Here is a 24,355-nt window from a genome sequence, read left to right as displayed (position 1 = left end):
CACCGTGAAGAAGCTGGCTACTACCCCCACCTTTACTGCGGCGAAACGTCACTACTGACGTGAGGGTCATGGTCCAATCATTTGCTTATGGAACATTCTAAAACTCAGAGAGGACGATTGTGATTGGTTAAAGGGCATTATCCCGCCTCCACGGTGACGTGTCTGCGTGTGTATATTTAGTTGCCAGAGAAACCTGGCTTTAGTATGGCGGCTGGAGAAACGGCGGTGGCCACTCGTCTGCTGCCGGCAAGAACTGGATCTTCGGTTCAGGTTTCGGTGTGGGGTGGGAAGAAAGGGTCGATAATTTCCTCATTTTCTTGCGTATGAAGATAAGATTAGCTAGTGGCTTTAAGATACCGTACGAAGTTTGAATTATATTACCGTTCGCCAACGCCCAGCTTGGGCAAGACTCCTTTCTGTCTCGGTTTCCATGTTTGTAAAGTGGTGATAATAATAGTATCTACCTCCGCGGCGTTTCCTCAGAGACGTATACTGTAGAATAGTGTGGAAAAGATTTAGTATAAAGCCGGCTTTTAACGATATAAACTGTTGTTTATGAACGTATATTATATTCACGTAGCCAAATGAGAAAAATTATGAATTATGTAAATTCACTCGTTCTAGTGTTTTTTCTTGCATCAACCTCTTCTCTAAGGGAAATTAAAGCTAAAAAACATACATTAATCGTTATCGACGAAATAATTTGCTAACTGCTTCAAAATACCGGGGCTGGGAATTTCGTATATTAAAAAGTTAAGGCGGGGGGGGGGGCGGATGGAGAATGAAAGCGAGCTGGAAATGAACCACATGCAATGAGTAGGCCTTGTTTGGATCCTGGTAAGACGCACCAATTGTAAAAAAAAATTAGGATGCATCACAAAAAAATTAATGCACATTTGATATTTTTTATGAAATTGAATTTTTTAGACGCTTATAGTGGTAGTGTGGTTATTTTGTGAAAAAAAATATATATCCGAACAGATTGAACAATGTCTGCGATTGGCTTCAAAATACGTAGATGACTAGAATTTGCTTCAAAATAATTTTAGCGACGGGGGAAAATTGGAGGGGTATGAATGAGACAAAATTCGGGTTCTGAATTAACAATCCTTTAAATTGAATAATAGGTAGGTAGGGCTTCTTGTGTTAATCGATTTTCCTTCCTATTCTTTTTGAAATTTTTCATAATAACGTTTATTCCGCGAGCTTAAAAAGTCCATGGGGGGGTGGTGGGTGGGGCTACAGTTGAAACAAGATGGCCTTCAGTTGATAATTGTTGAAGCTGGATGATGGATTCTTGTGGGTTTGTAATACAATTCCTTTTGCATTTTTATCCATTAGACACTATCTTTAATAATTTTTTAAAACAATTGCATTTTATAAACCGAAGTAAATTTGAAAATTTAACCATAAGAAAGGGAGAAAAAGCACTTTTATTATCAGCTTTGGTGTCTTTTGTGTAATGAAATTACCTTAAATGATTGAAAGGCAAACGATTGTCTCATCTTTCTATATCCTTTCCTGTCCCTTTGTTTGATCTTCTAGGCCATCCTCAGAAAAGCTTAAGTTTGTTATACAATAAAAATCAGGAGATCATATCCTGATTGCAGAATCCCTCCCCTGACTGCAGAATTCTTGGTAAGTGCATCTGCCTACCTCAGTTCCTGAATGAGATAATATCATATACCTTTCCTCAATCTCCAGAAATATTTTGAAGATTTTTTTTTATCTTCTATCTCACAAAATACTGTTACGTTCTGAGAAGGACAGGATGGAGCTAGTTCCATTGCTGCCACAGTATAGAAAATGGATAACATGGGGGCTATGTAATCTTATTAATAAAAGATATTAAAATTGGTGCTCTATAGTACTACAAATTTAAATAATTGTTTTTCTTTGAGACTTCACATATGCACCGCTAATTTGGTAGTTGCATGAAGATACTAAGATCTATATCCTGGGAAAAATACTTAAGTTCTCCCTACATTTCCTCATAGAAGTATTTGCTTTTTAATAATGTCTTATTACTTTTGACTTACCTTGTTTTATGCATTTGTACTTATGCTTTAAATACAATGGATATCTATTTTTATAAAAAATTAATATTGTTGGTTTCTCTCATTTTCCAGAAGCAGCAGTTACTACTTGAAATGAATTAATTTGCATATAAGGGAGCATCCAGGAGTTGTAATTTGACCTAACAAATTATATTTTAGTCTGCTAACCGTTTTCTATCACTTGTCTTCTATTCAAACTAAAAACAATCTTAATTATTCCATGATCCAAGAGAAAATTGTATAAATGTAATTGATGCGTTTAAAGATTTATTCTAGGGCTGGGATATAGCTCAGTGGTAAAGCGCTTGCCTAGTAAGTGCAACGTCCTGGGTTTGATCCCCTGTACCCCCCCAAAAAAAATTATTCCAACAAACTATAGGTGTTAATCACACCACACCTTTGTGGCACATGTACACAAAAGATGTTTGTGTTTAGAATCTGATTTTCAGATGACCTGTTCATACCATGAGGAGCTGAAGGAAGGCTCCTTCATTGATTTTCCTTCCGCAAACTAGATTTCAGAAGATAGCACTTCCACAAAACCCCTGTTTACATGAGATCATTTAGAAAATTATTAATGGCAAAGATGAAGAATACCTTCACCTAGATCTCTGAAGGGGGGCGGAACCTAGAACTAGAGAATGAAACTAGTCTGAATTCCATGATATGCCTCTAAAGCATATAGTACATGCTAATGAGTAATTGATATGGCCATATAAGATATCCATAAATAAAAGTCAGTGCTTTTTAAATGTATTCTCACTAAATTTTGTAATTAGCTGGGTGCTGGTAGCTCACACTTGTAATCCTAGCTACTCAAGAGGCTGAGATGTGAAGGTTATGGTTCTAAGCCATCCTTAGCAGAAAAAAACCAAGACACTTACCTCTAACCACTAAAAAGCCAGAAGTGGAGGTATGGTTCAAGTGTTAGAGCACCGTCCTTGAACAAAAAAGCCAAGTAAGAGTGTGCAGCCCTGAGTACCTGCACACACAGAAAAAATTGTAGCTGGTACTGTTGACTCCCAACTTAATCTTAGCTGCTCAGGAGGCTGAGTTCTAAGGGTCAAGGTTTGAAGCTATTCTATGCAGGAAAGAACCATGGGACTCTTACCTCCAAGTAACAACCAAATACCTAGAATTAGAAGTGTCACTCAAGTGGTAGAGCCCTGGCCTTGTGCAAAAAATCTCGGTGACACACCCAGGTACTGAGTTCAAGCCCCAGGACCTGAGCAAAAAAAAAATGTAATCATGGGATGACATCATGACTCAAGTGATAGGACACCTGCCTAGCAGGCAGAAGGCCCTGAGTTCCAAATTCCATTTTAGCCAGAAAAAACTAGTAATCATGTAATTGACAGTGTCAACACCGTTTTTTGTTAAAATTTTTAACTATTATAGCCAGGCTTCCATGGCCCACACCTTAATCCTAACTACTCAGGATGCTAAAATAGAGAATTGAAGTTTGAGGCCAGTCCAGGTAGAAAAATCTAGGACACTTGTCTCCAATTAACCAGCAAAAAAAAACAAAAAAAAAACCATAACTACAGGTGTAGCTCAAACAGTAACCCCTCAGCCAGGAGCAGAAAAACCTATGCGAACCTGAAGCCTTCAAGTCCCAGTAGCAACAACATACAAAAAAAATACAGTAGCCAGGTGCACTGGCTCATACCTATAATCCTAGCTACTCAGGAGGCTGAGATCTGAAGGCTGAAAAGTCTGTGAGATTCTTTTTTTTTTTTTTTTGGCCAGTCTTTGGCTTGGGCTCAGGGCCTGAGCACTGTCCTTGGACTTTCTCAAGGCTAGAGCTCTACCACTTGAGCCTCAGCACCACTTCCAGCTTTTTTCTATGTATGTGGTACTGAGGAATCGAACCCGGGTATTCGTGCATGCTAGGCAAGCACTCTACCACTAGGCCAAACTCCCAGCCTCAGTCCGTGAGATTCTTATCTCCAATTAACCACCAGAAAACTGGAAGTGGTGCTGTGGCTCAAAGAGTAGGGCCATAGCCTTGAGCTGAAGAGCTCAAGGACAGCACCGAAGCCCAGAGTTCAAGTCCCACAACTGACAAGAAAAGATTAGATTAGGTCCCATTTCCCTTTTCTTATTACCCTTAATTTTCTCCATTTCTTTTTAGGCCACTAAACCACATACCTGTCTAAAAAATCAATATGGAAATACATAAAATACTATTTGGTTTTCTTTGTATAAATACAGTGTTACGGATACTGATTTTACTTAAATTGTTTTAATAGCTTTGTATCCATTCACTATTCTAATTTTCTTCCACAGTGAGTCTTAACTAGCATATTGATAGTCATTTGGGTTGCCTTTCATGACTTAAAATAATGCTGCATCAAACATCATTGGAACTCATTTGCATGTGTCATTCTATAGCAGTGCTTATGTTTTTAAGCTGACAAATCACAGGCCATTGTGATCCAACTGTAATATTTCTAGATATATTTCCAGCATAGAAGTATTGATATGTTTTCAAATAAGGTAATGAGAAAATTATTAGGGCAGAACACTGGTGGCTCATTCTTCCTGAGGATTGCAGCTCAAAACCAGAGTGGGCAGAAAAGACTCTTACCTATGAAAAAGCCAGAAATGGAACTGTGGCTCAAAGTGGTAGAACACAAAAGCTCAGGCCCTGAGTTGAAACTGGCACACAAAAAGTATTAGGGAAAAAAAGCTTTTTGGGGGCGCTGGGAGGTTGGCCAAGTGGTAGAGTGCTTGCCTGGCATGCACAAAGACCCAGGGTTGATTCCTCAGAACCACATGCATAGAAAAAAGCCAGAAGTAGTGTTTTGGCTCCAGTGGTAGAGCTCTAGCCTTGAGAAAGCCCAAGGACAGTGCTCAAGCCCTGACCTCAAGGTGCAGGCTGCCCCCCCCACAAAAAAAGCTTCGTTTTCATATAACTAGAAATTTAGAATGCTGCAGTATTTCAAGTCATCAGAGAAGATGATCTGTTTCTATAATGATTATTAGGAAAAGATTATTACAAGTTTAGGGAAAATCATAAAAATGCCAAGAAATACTATGGGAATCATCTGTAATCTGTACAACCTTAGTTTGGGAGCATTTTCTCTAAACATTACATAAAGTTTTAAAAGTTCACAAAGGAAAAGTGCAACCAGTTCTGTAATGTTGAGATATGTACTTATAGGCAGTCTGATAAGATGTGTGTGTCTGTGTGTGCTTGTCCTGGACACAGGGCCTAGGCACTGTTCCTGAGCCACAGCTCTACTTTTGGATTTGTGTGTGTGCGCGTGCGCGTGCTTAAATAGAAAATAAGAATCTCACAGAATTATCTGCCTAGACTGGCTTCAATCTATGATCCTTAGATTTTAGCCTCCTGAATAGCTAGAGTTATACACGTGAGCCACCAATGTCCAACTAGATTTTTCTTTTGGTCAGTCATGGGGCTTGAGTTCAGGGCCTGGGCACTGTCCCTGAGCTATTTTGCTCATGGCTAGCAGTCTTACCACTTTGAGCCACAGTGCCAATTCTGGTTTTCTGGAGGCTAATTGGAGATAAGAATCTCTCTGGCTTTCCTGCCCAGGCTAGTTTCAAATAGCAAGCCTCCTGAGTAGCTAGGATTACAGGTATGCACTATCAGCTCCTGGCTGGAATATTTTTAATTAATTAAAATCATAAGATTATTAGAAATTAATGAGAAACACTAAGCAACTCAAATAAAAGGGGGCAATAACATGTAAGCCAGGCACTGGTGACACGCACACGCATATGCACACACACATATTGTATGGGTCATTGGGCTTCAACTCTGGGCCTGGCTGCTGTCCCTGAGTGTTTAGCTCAAGTCTCCTGCTTTATCCTTGGGGCTGGGTATTGTCCCTGAGCTCTTCAACTCTAGGCTACCGCCCTACCCCTTGAACCACAGCCCCACTTCCCATTTCCTAGTGGTTAATTGGAAATGAGAGTCTCAATGTTCTTTAATGTCCGGCCTGGCTTTGAACCATGATCCTCAGATCTCAGCTGCTGGAGTAGCTAGGATTATAGGCATGAGCCACTGCACCCAACTTTTTTCTATGAAGATGTTTGAAGCTGGTATAGATCAGTGCTATTTATATGATTCTGTACATTAAATGAATTGAAGGTATGTATATATTTTTAGAGAGTAAGTCTGATGAAGAAGAGGTGGTAAGACAATGTCCACATCATCTGTAAGGTTGAGAACTTGAACAATCTTAACTGTGTAAAAGAACAATGAATTCAAAAGAAAAAAATATGAATGGAAAGTATACCTTTTTAAATGTTAAGATACCTATGTTAACTGAATAGGCGGACACATTTTTCTTGCCCAATTAGCACATTTTAAATGAAGATTGTTTTTGAAAAGTGTTGCGAGATTTGGCCAAGTAGTAGAGGGCTTGCCTAGCATGTATAAGGTCCTACGTTCTATTCTTAACTCAGCCAATAGAAATGGGAAGCCAAGCATAGTGGACCATCTCTCTAATTCTACCTACTAAGGCTGTTTGAAGTCAGCCTGGGCAAAACACTAAGAAGACCCACATGTCCACACTGAGAAAAGCTGGTTATGGTGGTAGCTACCTGTCACCCCAGATGCATGAGAAGCAAAAATAGTATTGCTTTCCAAGCCAGCCTAATTATGAGATTGTACTTTTGCAAAAAGAGGTGGTGGCATGGCTCAAGTGTTAGAGTGACTATTGGTAAGCTCACAGCCCTGGATTTAAGCTCCACCAAAAAAGAATTCACATACTTAGGCATGTCGGTAGGACTTTTTGAGAGGGAAAGTAATTTGAGAACATATTAAAACCTTTAAACATATTACATTTCAACCTATTAAATACTTCTTGGGAGCCTTAAAGAAATAATAGGAAATGAGGCTAAACATGTTTATGTGAATTACTACTACAGAATAATCCAGAATAGCTAAGTGAAGTGATAACTAACCAGGCACCCGTGGCTCAACTGTTGGTAATTATTCAGGAGTCGTAGATATATGGATCCCGGTTAGAAGCAGGAAGTCCATGAGACATTTCAATTAACCACCCCATAAAAAGCCAAACTGGAGTATGGCTCAGATTTTCAGCCAAAAAGGGTGAGAGATGGGGGTGGGTAACATTCCTAACGCAGCACCTAGGCTTGTATATTTTTTAGGTCAGGCTAGTCTAAGAATAGATGGAATAATAGTGACTGATCATCCTAGTTTATAGTCCAGTATTCATGTGTAGAATCATGCTATTTTTTTTTGCATATCCACTAGGGGCAAAATGCTGCTATTGAGGATAGGCATAGCAGAAGGGTTGAGGCAAATGGAAATGAATAGTAGGATATAAAACATTTAGAAATGTCTGGGAGCATGGCCTAGTGGTAGAGTGCATGCCTATACGAACCCCTGAGTTCGATTCCTTAGTACCACATACACAGAAAAAAAAATAGAAGTGGTGCTATGGCTCAAATGGTAGTGTACTAGCCTTGAGAAAGCCCAAGGACAGTGCTCATGCCCTGAGTTCTTCAAGCCCCAGGACTGGCTCCCAAAAAAACATTTAGGAAATACTAAGATCAAGAAAGAAATATAATGGTGCCATTTTTCGTAAGGAATGGTCACAGATCAGTGCATAGTATTAAATCATCTTTAGGCGATAGTTCTGGTCCCTCTAGTGTAGCTGCACTGTATGGGCCTTAAGATAGGTTTTCTGGATCACCTTTGTCCTGATGATGATCATGATGAATTCTACCCCCCTTTTTTGAGGTACTGGGGTTTGAGCCTCACACTCTTACTTGACTTGCATGTTATGCTGATGCCATTTAACCTACCTCTTCAGCCCTGCTCTTTGCTCCTTATTTTGGAGACATTTTGTAGATTTTGTGCCTGGGATGACCTCAAGCCATAATCCTCAAGATTTTAGCCTCCTGAGTAGCTAGGATTACAAGCTTGAGCAGGCAATGACAACTCCTTTTTCATCTCCTTCCATTGGGGTTTCCCTGATAGCTAGAGCAGGGGAAGGTGGGGGTTCTTGGGGGGGGTGGAGGACTTGGGCACTATTCCTAAGCTCAACTAAAGGCTACTTTACCACTTTGAGCCACAGCTCCAGTGGTTAATTGTAGGTAAGAGTCTCTCAGTGACTTTTTTGCCCTGGCTAATTTTGAACCATGATCTTCAGATCTCAGCCTCCTGAGTAGCTAGAAATACAGACTTGAGCCACCAGCACCCAGCTTGCCTACATACTCTTAAAGGGTAGTGATTGGCTGGCTTCTTTGGGTTAATTTTGTTGTATAAGGAACCAGACTTAACAGCTGACCTGTCACCATCCCTTTCTCGGAGATTACCTTGATTTTTTTATAGGCTCATATTCTATATACTTAGGCTTATGTGCTTGAACCAAGTGAGATAATGCTGTTTATAACTATTCTGAAGATTGTATCTGTACTGTGTACCTTTGGGGCCCTTTTGTGCATAGTATTATGCAACCTGCCAATTTACCTAATGGCATACTGAATATCTTCCCATATCAGTACATGGATCTCTGCGTATTAGAATATTCTTGTAGTGTGCATATGTATGAACATCTTTGCATTTGCATTCACTTAAAATCATTGCTACTGTACTAGTTCTGTCACATCGCACTTTGATATTCTTACAAGAGCCTATGATGCCGAGGGGTAAGTCTCCCCCCCCCAAAAAAAAAGGCAGAGAACATAAATATCTTGGAGTTTGTATTCATTGCAGATACATGCTTTTCCATTCTAGGTCCTGTCCCTCAATTCATTCCTACTCCCAGAACATTGGAGACAATCTGTAAAATTCCATTTGGGAAATCATTAGGAGATCTTTGAAGAGAAAGAACCAAGATTATGTAAGTCATTTTGTGTAGCACACCATAAGAATAATGAGGGTTTTTTGTATCCTTACTAGTCTTCCCTGCGACATTTTTTCATGGCAATTAATCTATTTTCCTTGAGACTTTCAACTACTTCAGCTTTCAATATAACATTCTTCTATTGTCCTATTGCTATTACTATTTTTGTTTCATTTGTCTTAATTATCCTTAGAATCTCATACATGAATTTCTGCCTTCATTCACCCTGAAGGATTTACTTTTTTTTGCTCCAAAATATTTTGTCTATAAAAATTCTTGTATTTGTCACTTATATTTGTTAAATTGCAAACACCTACTGTAGCATTTATCCAGAAGCAGGTATGCAGTAGAGGATGATTGACAGAGTAGTTGAAAGAATAGGTGATTTCTTCTGTTCTCCCATATTCTGCTGGGTGCTTTTATTCATTAGTTTAAGTGGGTTGATTGATTCCTTCAATATTTCTTTGAAATTGTTCTTCATGTCTTTCCCACATAATTCATTCTTTCCTTAGAATTAAATGCCTATTTTTTGAATTACATTTAAAAAAAAAACTGTTGGGGGGCGAGGAGCATGGCTTAGTGGTAGAGGGCTTGTTTAGCTTACATGAAGCCCTGGCTTCATTTCCTTGATAACGCATATATAGAAAAGGCTGGAAGTGGTGCTGTGACTCAAGTGGCAGAGTGCTAGCCTTGAGAAAGTTCCAAGGACAGTGCCCAAGCCCTGAGTTCAAGCCTCAGAACTAGCCAAAAAGAAAAAAACTTGGCACATCTGCTAAGTGCTTCAGTGGTTAAGAATTGTACGTGGTAGTGAGGAAGAAGAAGCAGAAAGTAGTCTGCTGGGCCTTTATGAAACATAGTAAATGTCATCATAGAAAACAGTCAAGTAAAACACTTTATATTATTACAGTGGTTGGAATAAAAACAGGGTTGAATGAGTTCCAGAAAGCAGGGACCACAACCTCCTGCAGAACAATCTCCAGAAGAAGAGAATTTTAAAAAGCCTGCAAGAGGCAGTATGCAAAGAAGTAAGATGAGAGGTGCTGCCTCTGGGAAGAAGACCACTGGCCCACAGCCAAAGAATCTTGAGCCAGCTCTCCCAGGAAGATGGGGAGGGCGTTCTGCAGAGAACCCCCCTGCTGGATCAGTGCGGAAAACAAGAAAGAGCAAGCAAAAGGCTCCTGGAAATAGCGATGGTGGTAGTACCAGCGAGGCTCCCCAGCCCCCACGAAAGAAGAGGGCCCGAGCTGATGCTACCGTTGAGACCGAAGAGGCGTTCAAGAATAAAATGGAAGTCAAAGTGAAGATTCCAGAAGAATTAAAGCCGTGGCTTGTTGAGGACTGGGATCTGGTAACTCGACAGAAGCAGCTCTTTCAACTGCCTGCTAAGAAGAATGTGGATGCCATTCTAGAGGAGTATGCCAATTGTAAGAAATCACAGGGCAATGTTGATAATAAGGAATATGCTGTTAACGAAATTGTGGGAGGTATCAAGGAATATTTTAATGTGATGTTGGGCACTCAGCTGCTGTACAAATTTGAGAGGCCTCAGTATGCTGAAATTCTGTTGGCTTATCCTGATGCTCCTATGTCACAGGTTTATGGGGCACCACACCTGTTGCGATTATTTGTTAGAATTGGAGCAATGTTGGCCTACACGCCCCTTGACGAAAAGAGCCTTGCATTATTGCTTGGTTATCTGCATGATTTTTTAAAATATCTGGCCAAGAATTTCGCCTCTCTCTTTACCACCAGTGATTACAAAGTCGCATCTGCCGATTATCACCGCAAAGCCCTGTGAAGGCTTTGTCACCACTGGTTGATGTTTAGTATCTGTAAACGATACTTATTCTTAGTCTTTTCCTTGTAAAATCGATGTTCCTTAAAATTGTTAATGTATAACAGGGCTTATGTTTTTGTTTTCTGATGTAAACAAAATAAAAGGAGTACACACTCCTTTATTTCAGAGTTGCTACCAGTGTATACAGTAATTAGATGAAGAAACATTCAGTAGAACATTTTATTGCCTAGTTGACAACATTGCTTGAATGCTGGTGGTTCAATCCCTTTGACACTACAAAATTTTCTAATATGTGTTAATGCTATGTGATAAAACGCCCTGATTCTTAGTGCCAAAGGTTCAACTCATGTATATACCTGAAAACCCTTGCATTTGTGTTCTTTGTTTATGGTGCTTGAAGTAAAACAACCCATCCAGTGCAAATCCATCTATGTTATCCCCTTGGCGTTCTATCTTTGCTGAAATTGTTGAAGGATGGTGGTTTAATGACTGTACTTGCGACTAATGCACGTTATAACATGATAGACACAATGCATTATTGTGTAGCCATGGTTTTCTGGAAAACTTGGTATTTTAGGAGTTGTATTTCAGATCTTAAATAAAATTTGTTTCTAAAATTCAAAGCAAGAGATTTTCCAGTTTGTCATTAATGTCACTAATACCATCAAATTTAACAGGCTCATGAAAATGTGAAACGGGGGGGGGTAGGGTGGGGTAGGTGTGGCAGCCAGAACTGTGATCTGTCAAGCTACTTCCCTCTTTTCTTCACAGTACCTTATACTTACATAGATAGGAGAATACAACACAGTTATAGTGTTCTTTTTATAATCCCTTGGATGCCACGGTGGGAATCCTAAGGTAAAGGAGATGCTGTTGGTTGCTTAGATATCAATGTTAGCATGGATATTTCCCAGTCTAATCAAGCCTTTTTCATGTCTTAAGCAAGTGAAGTATTTCATGGTTATTGCAGAACATTTGGAAGAAATATAGAAATAATAGAGGCTAGGAGAGTGTGACTTAAGCAGTAAGGGCCTAGCAAGTGTGAGGTCCTAATTTCAAAACCCAGAACTTCCTCCCCCAAGAGCCATGAATAGGATTAGCCAGGGTCCTTGCAAGAGGTGGTGAGGAGAGTTTTGTATGTGTGTGTGTTTGTGTTGTGACTGGGGCCTGAACTCTGCATTGTACTCTTGCTTAGCTTCTTTTAAAGAAAGCCACTGCACTGCTGGTACTGTTGCTTGAGCCACACTTCCAATTTGTTTCTGTTTAGTTGGAGATAAGAGACAATAGACTTTTCTGCCTGGGCTGGCTTTGAACTGTGATCCTTCTAGCTCAGCCTTCTGTGTAGCTAGGATTACAGGCATGAGCCACAAGTCAGCACCTTGCTTGATAAGACATTGTGATATTTTCTTATTCATGCTGTTAGCAGGGGGATAGAATTGAGAACAAGGTATGTATTTGTCAGCTTAATTGATCATAACAAAAGTGCTGCAGTCCAAGTAGCTTTAACAGGACTTTATTTTAACACAGTTCTACAAGCTGTTATATTATGGTATTGGAAGAGTTTGGTTTCTTTGAGGCCTCATGCACCTCCTTTTTCTTCAGTCTTCTACAGTTGGCTGTGTACTAATTTTTTACTGATTAAGACCCATTCGTTGGGGTAGGGTCTACCCCAGTTACCTCATTTTAATTTAACTGTAAAGCTTTTTATGTGCAGTCCCATTCTCAGTTACTAAGAGTTAGCACTTCACCAGGAATTCAGGAGGGACCCAGCTTAATACTTCACGTAAGATTACTGCTTCTCCCTTGGGAGAATGGGAGGACGAGGACAAAGCAAGAAGAATCTTGGTGCAATATGGTATACAGCTCCATGCAAAAAGGTCTGACAGCATCAGTGAGCTTCAGAATGGAGTCAGCTCAGCGATCCTGTAAAGTGAAGCCAAGGTAGAAATAAGTATCTGATTTCACTTGCTCCCCCGTCTCCTGCAGTTTCATTTTGGTCAATCTCTGCCTCAAAGCTACAAATACCTTTGATATGGTTTGTATTGGCAAGATTGAGATACACAGAGCAAGAAGGGAAATGGATAGGGACAGGGTATAAACTGGAAAAAATCACATCCAAAATAATATTTTGCTGTAAATCCCTTGAATTACACACATATTTCCCCAAAATTGATGTAAAAAGGAAGTCCAACCAGTTTATTAATCATCTGATAAAAATTCAAGTATAAAAATAGGGAAATTTTGGGCCGGGCGTTTGGCCTAGTGGTAGAGTGCTTGCCTAGCATGCCCAAAGACCTGGGTTCGATTCCTTGGTACCACATATGTAGCAAAAAGCCAGAAGTGGTGCTATGGCTCAAGTGGTAGAGCCCTAGCCTTGAGAAAATCCAGGGACAATGTTCAGGCCCTGAGCCCAAGCCCGGACTGGCAAAAAAAAATAGGGAAATTTTGAAAATGGTAAGGAGTTGTTATAGAAGGGTACTCTGGGGAAAGGAGAGCTGATAAAAGACTAACCTCAGGCCTTTAGCTGGTGCTCCACCTCCATGTGACCTATATCTCCAGCCCTAGAATGGTACATTTTAAAATCTTTTTATTTTAGGCATCTAGTATATATAGGAGGAACAGAACAAAAATCTCTGCAAATGTGTATATGCATTTTCTTCATGTGTTAGAACATTTGAATCAGCAAATGAATAGGTTGTTCAAGAAATATTTAGAACTAGGCCAAGTGCCTCATGAAATCTTGGTCACTCAGCAAGCTGATGGTTTAAAGGCAGCTCAGGCAGAAAACTATAAGACTGCAAAAATAAACAGCAAAAAGCAGATCTGAGAGTGGCTCAAGGTAGAGTACCAGCTGAACAAGCACTAGGTATTTAATTCAAACCCCAATATCAAAAAAAAGAAAAGAAAAATAGTTAAAGAGGTAGGCATTGGTGGCTCACAACTCTAATCCTCGCTACTCAGGAAGCTAAGGTCTGAGGGTCACAGTTCGAGGCCAGCCCCTCCCCCACAGGGCAGAAAAGTTCAGGAGACTCATCTCCAGTTAACAAATAAAAAAGCAAATGGAGCTGTGGTTCAAGTAGAGTGTCAACCTTGAGGGGGAAAAAGCTCAGATTTAGTGCCCAGGCTCAGAGTTAAAGCCCCAGTTCAAGAATACCTCTGAGTAGAATGTTAGATTTTTTTTTTGCATTGCATTCTAAATACATTCTAAGTGGACTCACAAATGAAACCAAGTTATTTCTTTAAAATAGAAGAGATTTTTGTAATCTTGACTCAAGGATGGCCTTTCAAATATTATATTATTGGCAAGATCCCTGGATAGGTTCTTATATGTAAATATTTTAAATAACTATTGCAAAATAGGATGATAAAAGTTATTAAACATGACACAACAGAATAGTGATACACAAACATAAAATACAAATGCCAAAAATATAAAAGATATAAGGTATAAAATTGTTTTTTTTCTCTTCACAAAGACTAGAGGAATAAGTCTAAAAATACAAGCAGGCTAATTTTTAAAAGAAGGGTGAGTAAACAGATTCATGTACCCTAAATATAAATACATAAAATATTTCTTCTACCACTATAAACACACACCTATACACACTCTCAAGAATAAGAATGGGAGTGGTCCCTGGATGCTGGTGGTTCACGCCTATAATCCTCACTACTCAAGAGGCTGACGTCTGAGGATCATAGTTCAAAGTCAGCCCAGGTACAGAAGTCCATGAGACACATCTCCAATTAACCACTAGAAAACAAAGTGGTGCTGTGGCTCAAGTGGGAGAGCGATAGCCTTGAGCTGAAGAGCTCAGGGACAGTGTCTAGGCCCAGAACTGACTAAAAAAATGGGAGTGGTTGCTCAAGGAACACTCTTTTTCGTGCCTAGACAACAGTATTAGAGCAGATCTAGCTGCATTGTGACTTATACCACTATATAAAGGACTAAACCCAGCAAATGTTTATTTTTTTGCCAGTCCTGGGGCTTGGCAACCCTGGGCTTGGGCACTGTCTTTGAGCTTTCTTAAGGCTAGTGCTGTACCACTTGAGCCCAGCACCACTTTCGGCTTTTTCTGTGTATGTAGCACTGAGGAATTGAACCCAGGACTTTGTGTATGCTAGATAAGCACTCTACCACTAGGCTACGCTCCCAGCCCCCAGTAAATGATTATTATTCCTCAAATTCTGCTCTGTTTCAATTGAGTAAACCAGGAATAGGAAAAGACCTAGTGTAAAGAAAGGGATTTGGGAATGAGGATGTAGTTAAAGTGCTTCCCTGCATGTGTGAGGCCCTGGGTCTAATCTCTACAGAAAGAAAAGGCGGAGGGGAGGGATAGGTTTGTTGATAATTCCATGTACCTTACTGATTATGTAATTAACAACTCTAACTCTGGTCTATAAGACATAGAAGTTTCTCAAATGAGCCTGGTACCTGGTGGCTCCTGCCTTAAATCCTAGTTACTTGAGAGGCCAAGAAGTGAAAGATGGCAGTTCAAGACCACCCAGGCAGGAAAGTTAACAAGACACTTCTCAACCCATAGCTCAGCACAGTAGCATGTACCTGTCATCCAAAGTATATGACAAGCTAAGACTAGCAATATTATGGTATTAGGCCAATTTAAGCAGAAAGCTCTTCAAAACTGTCTCTATGGAGGAAGGCTAGACACAGTGGTGCATGTATGTGTCCTAGCAACAACAAGAAGCCCAAGTAGCAAGGAAGATCCTATCCTAGAAATAACCAGTGAGAAAACAGGACTGGAGGTATGTCTCAGCAATATCTTGCCAGCCTAGCAAGCCCAAGGCCCTGAATTCAAATCCCTAAGTACCAAAAATATAAACAAGTGCTCAAATCTCTGTTCAATGAAGACAGTACATCTTGGTATTGTGTCTTAGTGAATATTTACAGGTAGGTGAATACTTAGGGTCAAATGGCGTAAATTATTCAAGTTCTATATTGGTGACTCATGGATGAATATATGTGCAAACTTTGAGACCCCCTCATCGGTATATTCTCTTGACCTCTAGGGTCTAACCAATTAGTTTAATTTTTTTGCCAGTCCTGGGCCTCATCTTTGAGCTTTTTCAAAGCTAGCGCTCTACCACTTGAATCATAGCACCACTTCCAGCTGGTACCAAGGAATCAAGCCCAAGGCTTTGTGCATGCTAGGCAAGCACTCTGCTACTATGCAACACTCCTAACTCCTAGTTGAATTCTCAATGACTCTGGCCAGACTCACATTTCTAATCTCAGTGACAGGTAGAGGTAGGAGGTTGTGAATGGGGAGATCATGATTTTAGGCCAGCCTCAGGCAAAACAAAACCAAAAATAATAATTTATCTGAAATATAAGAATAAAACAGGCTGAAGTGTGGCTTAATTATTAGAGTACCACCTAACAGGCCCTTGGTAATGCCAAGAATAAAGACTGCTCCTTCTCAGGGGACAGTTGTGAAATAGACTGTGATATGCATGAAAGAGCCCAAAAGAAAACAGAATATTTGTTAAATGAATGGGAGGCCTACCAAACAGATAGGAATCTTAGCTCACATGCTTAAACATGTAAAAAAAACACCATGTATTTGGGTAACTTTTAAAAGAACATTACCATGCTAATAGAAAATCTACTTCCAATATTATCAATGATTCCTTATTCCCATTAATTGTACAAGCATCCTATGATTATAACAGACACCAAACCCTAAAGAGAGCCCTGTTGTCAACAGGTGTTATCCACACTAGGTAGGGATATGTTGCTGATGGTTTGACCTGGCATCATGTCTTTATACCCTTTATTCCTGTTGCCTCTATCCAACCCTCTGGTCTGGAGAATCGGGTTCAGTTTCTCCAGGCTTACCAGGTTCTTGAGCACTAGCCTAGAGCAAAAAAAAGCACAAAGATGATGCTCAAGGCCTGAGTTCAAGCCCCAAGACCACCAAAAAAAAAAGCCAAGATTAAAAAATGGCTGGAGGTTTGGTTCAAGTGGAAATATGCTATGATAGTAAGCCCAAGGCCCTAAGTTCAAACTGCAAACTCCAGTAACACACACATAAACACACACACACACACACACACACACACACACACACACATTCATCACATCTGTGAATGTAGAGGTCAACGTGAAACTCACTGATGGAAGTGGCACTGTGGCTCAACATGGTGGAACGGTAGCCTTGAGCTGAAGAGTTCAGGGACATCACCCAGGCCCAGAGATCAAACCCCACAACTAAAAAAAAAAAAGATGAAACTCAGTGAAAGCTATTGGATAATACCAGTAGTGGAGATGAAAAAAGTGACAGTAAGTAAAGTTGTCAATCTAATTTCAAGTATGCACATGTGAAATACCATGGTGAATCACTTTGAAAAAACAGTAAACATTAAACAAAATGAATGACAGGAATGGAAAACAGATCTTGTCTGGAGTGGGTGCACTAAGTGGAAGGGGGAAAGGTTAATAGAAAAAAAGAGAGTCAACTTTATGTACGGGGCCGGGAGTTTGGCCTAGTGGTAGAGTGTTTGCCTAGCATGCACGAAGACCCAGGTTCGATTCCTCGGTACCACATGCATAGAAAAAAGCCAGAAATGGTGTTGAGGCTCAAGTGGTAGAGTTCTAACCTTGAGAAAGTCCAAGGACAGTGCTCAGGCCCTGAGCTCAAGCCCACGACTATCAAAAAAAAATATGTACATGTATGAAAATGGAATAATGTAGTTTGCTAAGATTGGTTTGGGCCAGACACCAGTGGCTTACACTTGTAATCCTGCTCTTCAGAAGGCTAAGATATATCTATGAATCACAGTTTGAAGCCAATCCAAAATAGCTGGAAGTAGATATGTGTCTCAAGTGGTAGTATACTAATCTTGAGCAAAAAAGGTCAGAAATAGAGCCCAGGCCCTGACTTCCAGCTCAAGATCAGCACACACATAAAACAGAGTTCTCTTCAATTTTTGTCATTTGAATTAGTTTATGGATATGAGACTTAGCTAAGTAATTTCTAGAATTAAATGAGATAACATACTTTAAAATGCACAACTAACTGTGAAGTAAAATAATGATAATAAGCCAAGAGCTGGTGGCTCACACTTGTAATCCTAGCTACATAGGAAACAGATCTGAGGATTGGGGTTCCAAAAAGCCAAATGTGGAGCACACTCAGTCCCTGAATTCAATCCTCAGGACCTGCACACATACAAAAATAAATTAATAAATAAATACATATGTACATAAATTTTTGTGTATATGGCTAAAAAATATAATGATCCTTTCTCCTGAGCTACAGGATTACATGCCTTTGCAAGCTTCCTTTGCTTCTCCTCTACAAGTTCTATGCTTCTGGACCTAGGCTGACTCAGACACAGGTTGCTCTGTATCACATAGCACTAAGTCATCACAGAACCATCAAGACAGGCCAGGGCATGTCCCAGCTCCTCCTGGGAATCTGAGCAAGGTGAATGCAAGAGGGATGGGTAAGTTCCTATCTGCTTGCTAACTTTCTTTTGTCCCAATATTTCTGGACGCTACTTCATTTAGTAGGCTCTGAGGGAAGAAGCAGCCACTTCTACTTTAAGTTGAACCTAGTAAAGAATTCAATAAACAAACAAATAAAAAGTAATATATTCTAGCCAGGAGCTATTGGCTCTGGCTTATAATCCTAGCTACTCATGAGTCTGCAATCTGAGGATCAGGGTTAAAAGCCAACCTGGGCAGGAAAAACCCAAGTGATTTATCTCCAATTAACTACAAAAGTTGGTAATAGAGCTGTAAAATTGTAGGGCAAAAACAAAAGCATAGGGGCAGAAACCAGGCCCTGAGTTCAAGCCCTAAGAATGGCAGAGAGAGAGAGAGAGAGAGAGAGAGAGAGAGAGAGAGAGAGAGAGAGAGAGAGAGAGAGAGAGAGAGAGAGAGAGAAAAGAAGCAAGTTTTATCCTATCACAGTCATCAATATTTTTATTTTTGTTTGTTATGGGGCCTGAACTCAGGACCTGGCTACTATCCCTGCGCTTTTTTTTTTCTCTCAAGGCTAACACTCCAACACTTGAAGCCACAGTACCACGTCCAGTTTTCTGGTGGTGAATTGGAGATAAGAGTCTCAGGCTTGGGGCTGGGAATGTGGCTTAGCAGTAGAGTGCTTACCTAGTATGCATGAAGCCCTGAGTTCAATTCCTCAGTACCACATAAACAGAAAAAGCTGGAAATGGTGCTATGGCTCAAGTGGTAGAATGCTAGCCTTGAGCAGAAGAAGCTTGGGGACAGCACCCAGGCCCTGAGTTCAAACCCCAGGACTGGCAAAAAAAAAAAGTCTCAAACTTTCCTGCCCAGGTTGGCTTCTAGCAATAATCTTTCAATCTTAGGCTCCTGAGTAGCTAAGAGTATATAGGCTTGAGCTACCAGAACCTGGCTTTGTTTTGTTTTTACAGAAGTATTTACCCTTGGATACTTTGAATAATCTCTTGGTTCCTTTTTCTCACTTTGTAGTTTACACTCACTTCTAAAAAGAAAATTATGTTTTCTAGTTCCTCTCCTTCCCAGCCTTTGCTGTTAAATGACGTGCTATTTGCTTAGTTTGAGCTATTCTGTGAGCAACAAGAACATGCTATTTCTAGACTATTGTATAGTGGGTAAGAGATTTTCATGATTTCTCCTGCTGCCACTGTCATCAGTAATAATACAGGCTGTGAAACTTCTGTTATCCTGAGTCCTAAGAGACCATGAGAGCAGAGCCCTAGTCAACCTTGACCTTCACTAATGTATATACTTGGCACGTGTGAGCTGGACATACTCCTCTAGTGTAAGCCATTGATTTTTCTCTGAAAGGACTAAAGAAGCAAGGAAGGATTGTAGGGAATGTAGTCTCAGAGAGCTGATCCTCTAAGGTGTTTCCTGCCACCACTGCTGGGAGCTACAGGCACCACCCACTCTCGTATCCACCTATACCTCTTTCTCCATCTTTCGATTACCATGCCCACATTCTTAGCAATAGGAAGCTGGCACCCACCCATGATTTGACTCCGCTCTCCCAACATTCTCACTTGCCCACCATTTTCTGAATCAAAATGGACAGAGGGCGTGGTCGTGGTGTGAGAAATGCAGCTCCGGTTTTACTCACTCTTTTCCTTTCCAGGGGTTTGCAGGTGGTTCCGTGTCTAACCCTAACCTGCAAGAGAACCCGGGATCCTCCTCTTCCTCCCTCCTCCCTCCTTCCTCCTCCCTCCGCCCTCCTCCTTCTTCCCTCCTGCCTCCTCCCTCCTCCTCCTCCTTCCTCCCTCCTCCTTCTGTGAGGCAAAATCCAGCTTGTTTTCAGTGCAATAAGGAGACAGCATCCAAACCTAACTGCAGCCCCCATTTCCCAGATCCCTCCCTCAAGTCCACCATTTTGCCTGAATATGGATCAGGGTTTGAGTAGGAAAGCGACTAGGAATGCTACCCTAGTCCGTATCCTCCTCATCTTTGCCTGTCTCTAAGGATCTATCCATTATTCATTCTAACCTCTAGATCAGGAGCAGGCTGCAGTCTCCTCTGTTTCTGTTTAGTGGCCAGAAGCGTACCAGCCTGCTTCCAAGGAAATAGGAAGAAGGTGCTGCGGGAAAAGAGATGTAAATTCATGTCAGCTCTTTGTTCGGTGAGCTCGGGTCCCCAATTAAGTCAACAGCATTTCCACAGGAGCTTGCTGGCCCCTCCCTTCTTTTGGACTTGTGAATCTTTTCTGTCTTTGCCACTGTGTACTCTACCTTCGTGGAATTATTTTTCTCAGATTATTGGTGAGGGTTGCTGTTTAGGCTAAATAAACCACATCTTCTTTTCCCCCCTCCTACTCCCTATAATTCCCACCTCCCTTCCTCCAAGACCCTAAGAGTCTGCCACTTCACTTGAAGTCCTGTTCAGATGCCGAAATCAAACACGGGAAATGAAACCAGAGAGTAAGACTTTCATTAATTTTTTTTTAGTGTTTTCTCTGTTCCTTGTGGTCGTCATTGTTACTACTGTTATTATTATTAGCCTAAATATTGTTTGTCATTATAAAACAGGAAAGGACTATTTTCCTTTCAGAAGTAAGAGTAAGATAAAAGTGCATGTGAGTAGCAAATAACTCAACCACCTGTTTTCCCTCCTCAGTGATAATACAAATATAGATCCTCTAAGCAGTCACTATTTTGGAAGTTTGAACTGTACAGAGCAGCTGGAAGCTTCCCTTATAAGGAGCTCTTATGTGTGAGAGGCTTTTCCATGAAGTCAGCTGTTATAGACACATACTCCCATAGTTCTGAGGGACCAAAAACTTCCAAAATTTAAAAATCTTGTTGCAATGGTCTAGTCTTCAAAGCTTCTATTAATTGAACCTTTGTAATTGTTGTTTCTAGTTCTCTGCCACATGCATGTCCCTATTAACCCTTTCCAATTGCAACTAAAAAGCTTCTACTCCTTACTTCCTCAGGAAGAGATTGAGGGGCATAAAATTTGCAATTCAGGGGCCCTTTTAAAATGCTGCCTATATTTGAAAGGTATGGGCAATGCAGGTGACTAGATATCTGAGTTAGCATTTACTTCTAATAAAAAATTAGAACAGGGGGCCAGGAGTTTGGCCTAGTGGTTAAAGTGCTTGCCTAGCATGCACGAAGACCTGGGTTTGATTCCTTGGTACCACGTATATAGAAAAAGCCATAAGTGGTGCTGAGGCTCAAGTGGTAGAGTTCTAGCCTTGAGAAAGTCCAAGGACAGTGCTCAGGCCCTGAGCTCAAGCCCAGGACTGGCAAAAAAATTAGAACAGGACCAGAAGTTTGGTTTAATGGTAGAGTGCTTGCCTAGCATGCACAAAGACACAGGTTTGATTCCTTGGTGCCACATACATAGAAAAATCTGGAAGGGTACTGTGGCTCAAGTCGTATAGCTCTATCACTGACCTATATACCCAGCCAGGAATCATATCTCCTTAATACTCATAAATCAGTCTGATATCAATGCCCTCATCGTAGTAATGTATTTTGATCTTTTTTTGTCAGTTGTGGGGCTTGAACTCTGGGCCTGGGTTCTGTCCCTGAGCTCTTCATCTCAAGGCTAGCACTCTACCATCTGAGCTACAGTACCACTTCCAGTTTTTGGTGGATAATTAGAGATAAGAGTTTCATGGACTTTTGTGCCTGGGCTGGCTTTGAATGGCGATCCAAATCTCAGCTTCCTGAGTAGCTAGGATTATAGGCATGAGCCACTGGAATCCGGTGCCCAGCTACTCTGATCTATTTTTTTTTGCTAGTCTTGGAGGTTGAACTCAGGGCCTGGGCACTGTGCCTGAGCCTTTTTGTGCTCAAGGCTACCACTATCTCTTGAGCTACATCACCACTTCTGGCTTTTTCTGATTAGTTTATTGGATATAAGAATCTCACAGATCTTTCTGCCCAGGCTGGCTTCAAACTGTGATCCACAGCTTTTTGAGTAACTAGGTTTGAACCACCATCACCTGGTGAATATTTTGATTTTGATAACTTGTGTAATATGATTATTTCATGCCAAACCACCAAGAAAGAAACATATAAACCCATATAGATGACTGAGCAAATCCACATCCATAATTGGCAAAAATTATGGTAGAATCTATTTTTGATAAATCATGTGGTACTTGTTTGGCAGTAGGGAGAACTAAAGCTAAAACATTATATTGGAATCAAGGAAGTGGGGAGTACTTTGAGTACCCTTCAAATTCTTGCAAGAGGCAATGATAGATCATCATGCTTTTAAATTGTGGTATAAGGCTGGGAGTGTGAGCTGGTGGTAGAGTGCTTGCCTAGCATGCACAAAGCCCTGAGTTGAATTCCTCAGTACCACATACATTAAAAAAAGCCTGAAGTGGTTCTGTGGCTCTAGTGGCTATCCTTGAGAAAGCTCAAGGACAGTGCTCAGGCCCTGAGTTCAAGCCCCAGGACTGGCCAAAAAAACTGTAGTATAAGACTTGTTGATTGTTTACTTATGCCTATGAAAGCCAGTATAGTATAGCAGGCAGGTTCTATAGCATTGGAGGTGAATAATCTTAGTTTGAATATTAGGGCTTTTTTTTACTACCCTGTGTTTACTCTTACTTGTAGTTAATAATATATGGAAAAGATCCATGAATAAATTATCTAACCAAGCCTAAACTAAATGCAATTTCAAATCAAGTTCCTCTTGTCGAACAACATGCCCACATCCATCTTACCAACAATAGAACAGGAAGTCAGAATAGACAGCAGTCGTGAATTGGGATCAATATTCCCACTTTTGCTAATTCTACAAAATATTTGTGACATAGCTATGACCCATATGTCAGTTTTGTAGTGACAGAATATCACAAACATAAAGTCTTAAAATAACTCCCACTTATTTGGCTCACATCTGAGCAAGTTAGAAGTCTAGTCATGGTGTGATCAGGCTTTCTTCTCAAAGTGTTATAAAGTTGAAGACAATCTGTAAAGGTGCATCTGGAGCTTGAAGTCTTTTTTCTGTGGCAGAACTGAAATCCATGTTAATAGGACTGACATCCTACTTTCCCCTTTTTTTGCCAGTCCTGGGGCTTGAACTCAGGGCCTGGGCACTGCCCTTGGACACTTTCTGCTCAAGGCTAGTGTTCTGCCACTTGAGCCACAGTGCCACTTCTGGCTTTTTCTGTGTATATGGAAGTGAGGAATTGAACCCATGGCTTTGTGCATGCTAGGCGAGCACTCTACCACTAGGCTATGCTCCCAGCCCCTTCCTTTCCTTCTGGCTGTTACCAGGAGTCATTCTCAACTCCTAGACATAACTCACATACCTTGACACATGTTCCCATTTATCTTCAAAGCCAGCAAAGGAGAAAATCTTTCTCACTTTGAATCTCTTTTATTCTTCAAATCTCTCTGACTTACGGACCAATGCCAATACAAGTAATTTCACTTTTGATTAATTCATTTATTGGAATCTTTAGCTGCAAAATCTCTCTAGTTAAATACTATAGCATAATTATGGCAGTAATATATGTAATTAAGTTCCATCTACAAAAAAGGGGAGAAATCATATACATGCAAATACTACTGGAGATCACTTTAGAATTTTGCCTTCCACAATCTTCCTGGATGCCTTGGGTGGTGTCTGTACAAATTAATGATCCTGAAGGTTAAGCTTCATTAGTTTCAAACTGAATTCATCTCTCAATTACCTGCAATCATGCAAATGTTTTTTTTTTCACTTCTACGTATCTATATTCTGCTACTGAACTCTCTAAGGAAATATATCAAGTACTAGGAGTATGAAAGAGGTAAAAAATCAGAAAGACAAACTCACAGCCCAAACAGGTTTTATTGGACTGAAGAACCTGAGAAGGGTGTCCATGTCTTCTTCAACCCAGCTGGAGAAGAAATGGCTAAAGTCCCTTACAACTAAGATCTCTTTATTAGGCAGAGAGAGTGACGTCAGGCAGGGCAGGGGTCTAGGGTAGTTGTCATAGGAAAGCAGGTAGGATGGGAAACTTGAAAGTGGCTTTTTGTGCAGAGATGGATTCTTATCTTGAATTATAGGAATGGGGTTTTTAATGGCCCTCAGTTCACAGCTTATCTCTTTTAGAGTAGCAGGGTGTGTTTGGAGAGGGGGAAGGATAGGGGAGCTGATTCAGCTACATATAAATCAAGGGCCATTCTAAAACATGGTTGTCAGG

The 24,355-nt window shown here is 40.6% G+C and overlaps 1 protein-coding gene and 1 long non-coding RNA gene across 3 annotated transcripts; one reads left to right on the top strand and one right to left on the bottom strand.

Moving 5' to 3' along the window:
• Positions 1–167: 167 nt before the first annotated feature.
• Morf4l2 (mortality factor 4 like 2) lies at positions 168–11,326 on the top strand. Its single transcript, XM_090327049.1, has 4 exons — positions 168–270; positions 1,546–1,638; positions 8,797–8,902; positions 9,813–11,326. Exon 4 carries the CDS (start codon positions 9,837–9,839, stop codon positions 10,701–10,703), a length of 867 nt encoding a protein of 288 aa, XP_090183175.1. The 5' UTR covers positions 168–270; positions 1,546–1,638; positions 8,797–8,902; positions 9,813–9,836; the 3' UTR covers positions 10,704–11,326.
• A 1,070-nt stretch (positions 11,327–12,396) lies between these two features.
• On the bottom strand, positions 12,397–19,878 carry LOC150041271 (uncharacterized). Of its 2 annotated transcripts, none has more exons than XR_016533884.1 (3): positions 19,808–19,878; positions 16,834–16,929; positions 12,397–12,626 (listed from the first exon to the last, which is right to left on the bottom strand). It is a non-coding gene; the product is annotated as an uncharacterized LOC150041271 (long non-coding RNA). The 2 variants fall into 2 exon arrangements; XR_016533883.1 differs by having other exon boundaries at positions 19,697–19,809.
• Positions 19,879–24,355: the final 4,477 nt, after the last annotated feature.

This window comes from Megascapheus bottae, chromosome X (genome assembly GCF_031878675.1).
Source record: "Megascapheus bottae isolate mThoBot1 chromosome X, mThoBot2.hap1, whole genome shotgun sequence".
NCBI classification, from domain to species: Eukaryota; Metazoa; Chordata; class Mammalia; order Rodentia; family Geomyidae; genus Megascapheus; species Megascapheus bottae.
This window is presented reverse-complemented; position numbering and strand designations above follow the sequence as displayed.

Excerpts from the sequence above, each read along its gene's own strand:
- Morf4l2 (XM_090327049.1), top strand. The coding sequence starts at position 9,837 with ATGAGTTCCAGAAAGCAGGGACCACAACCTCCTGCAGAACAATCTCCA.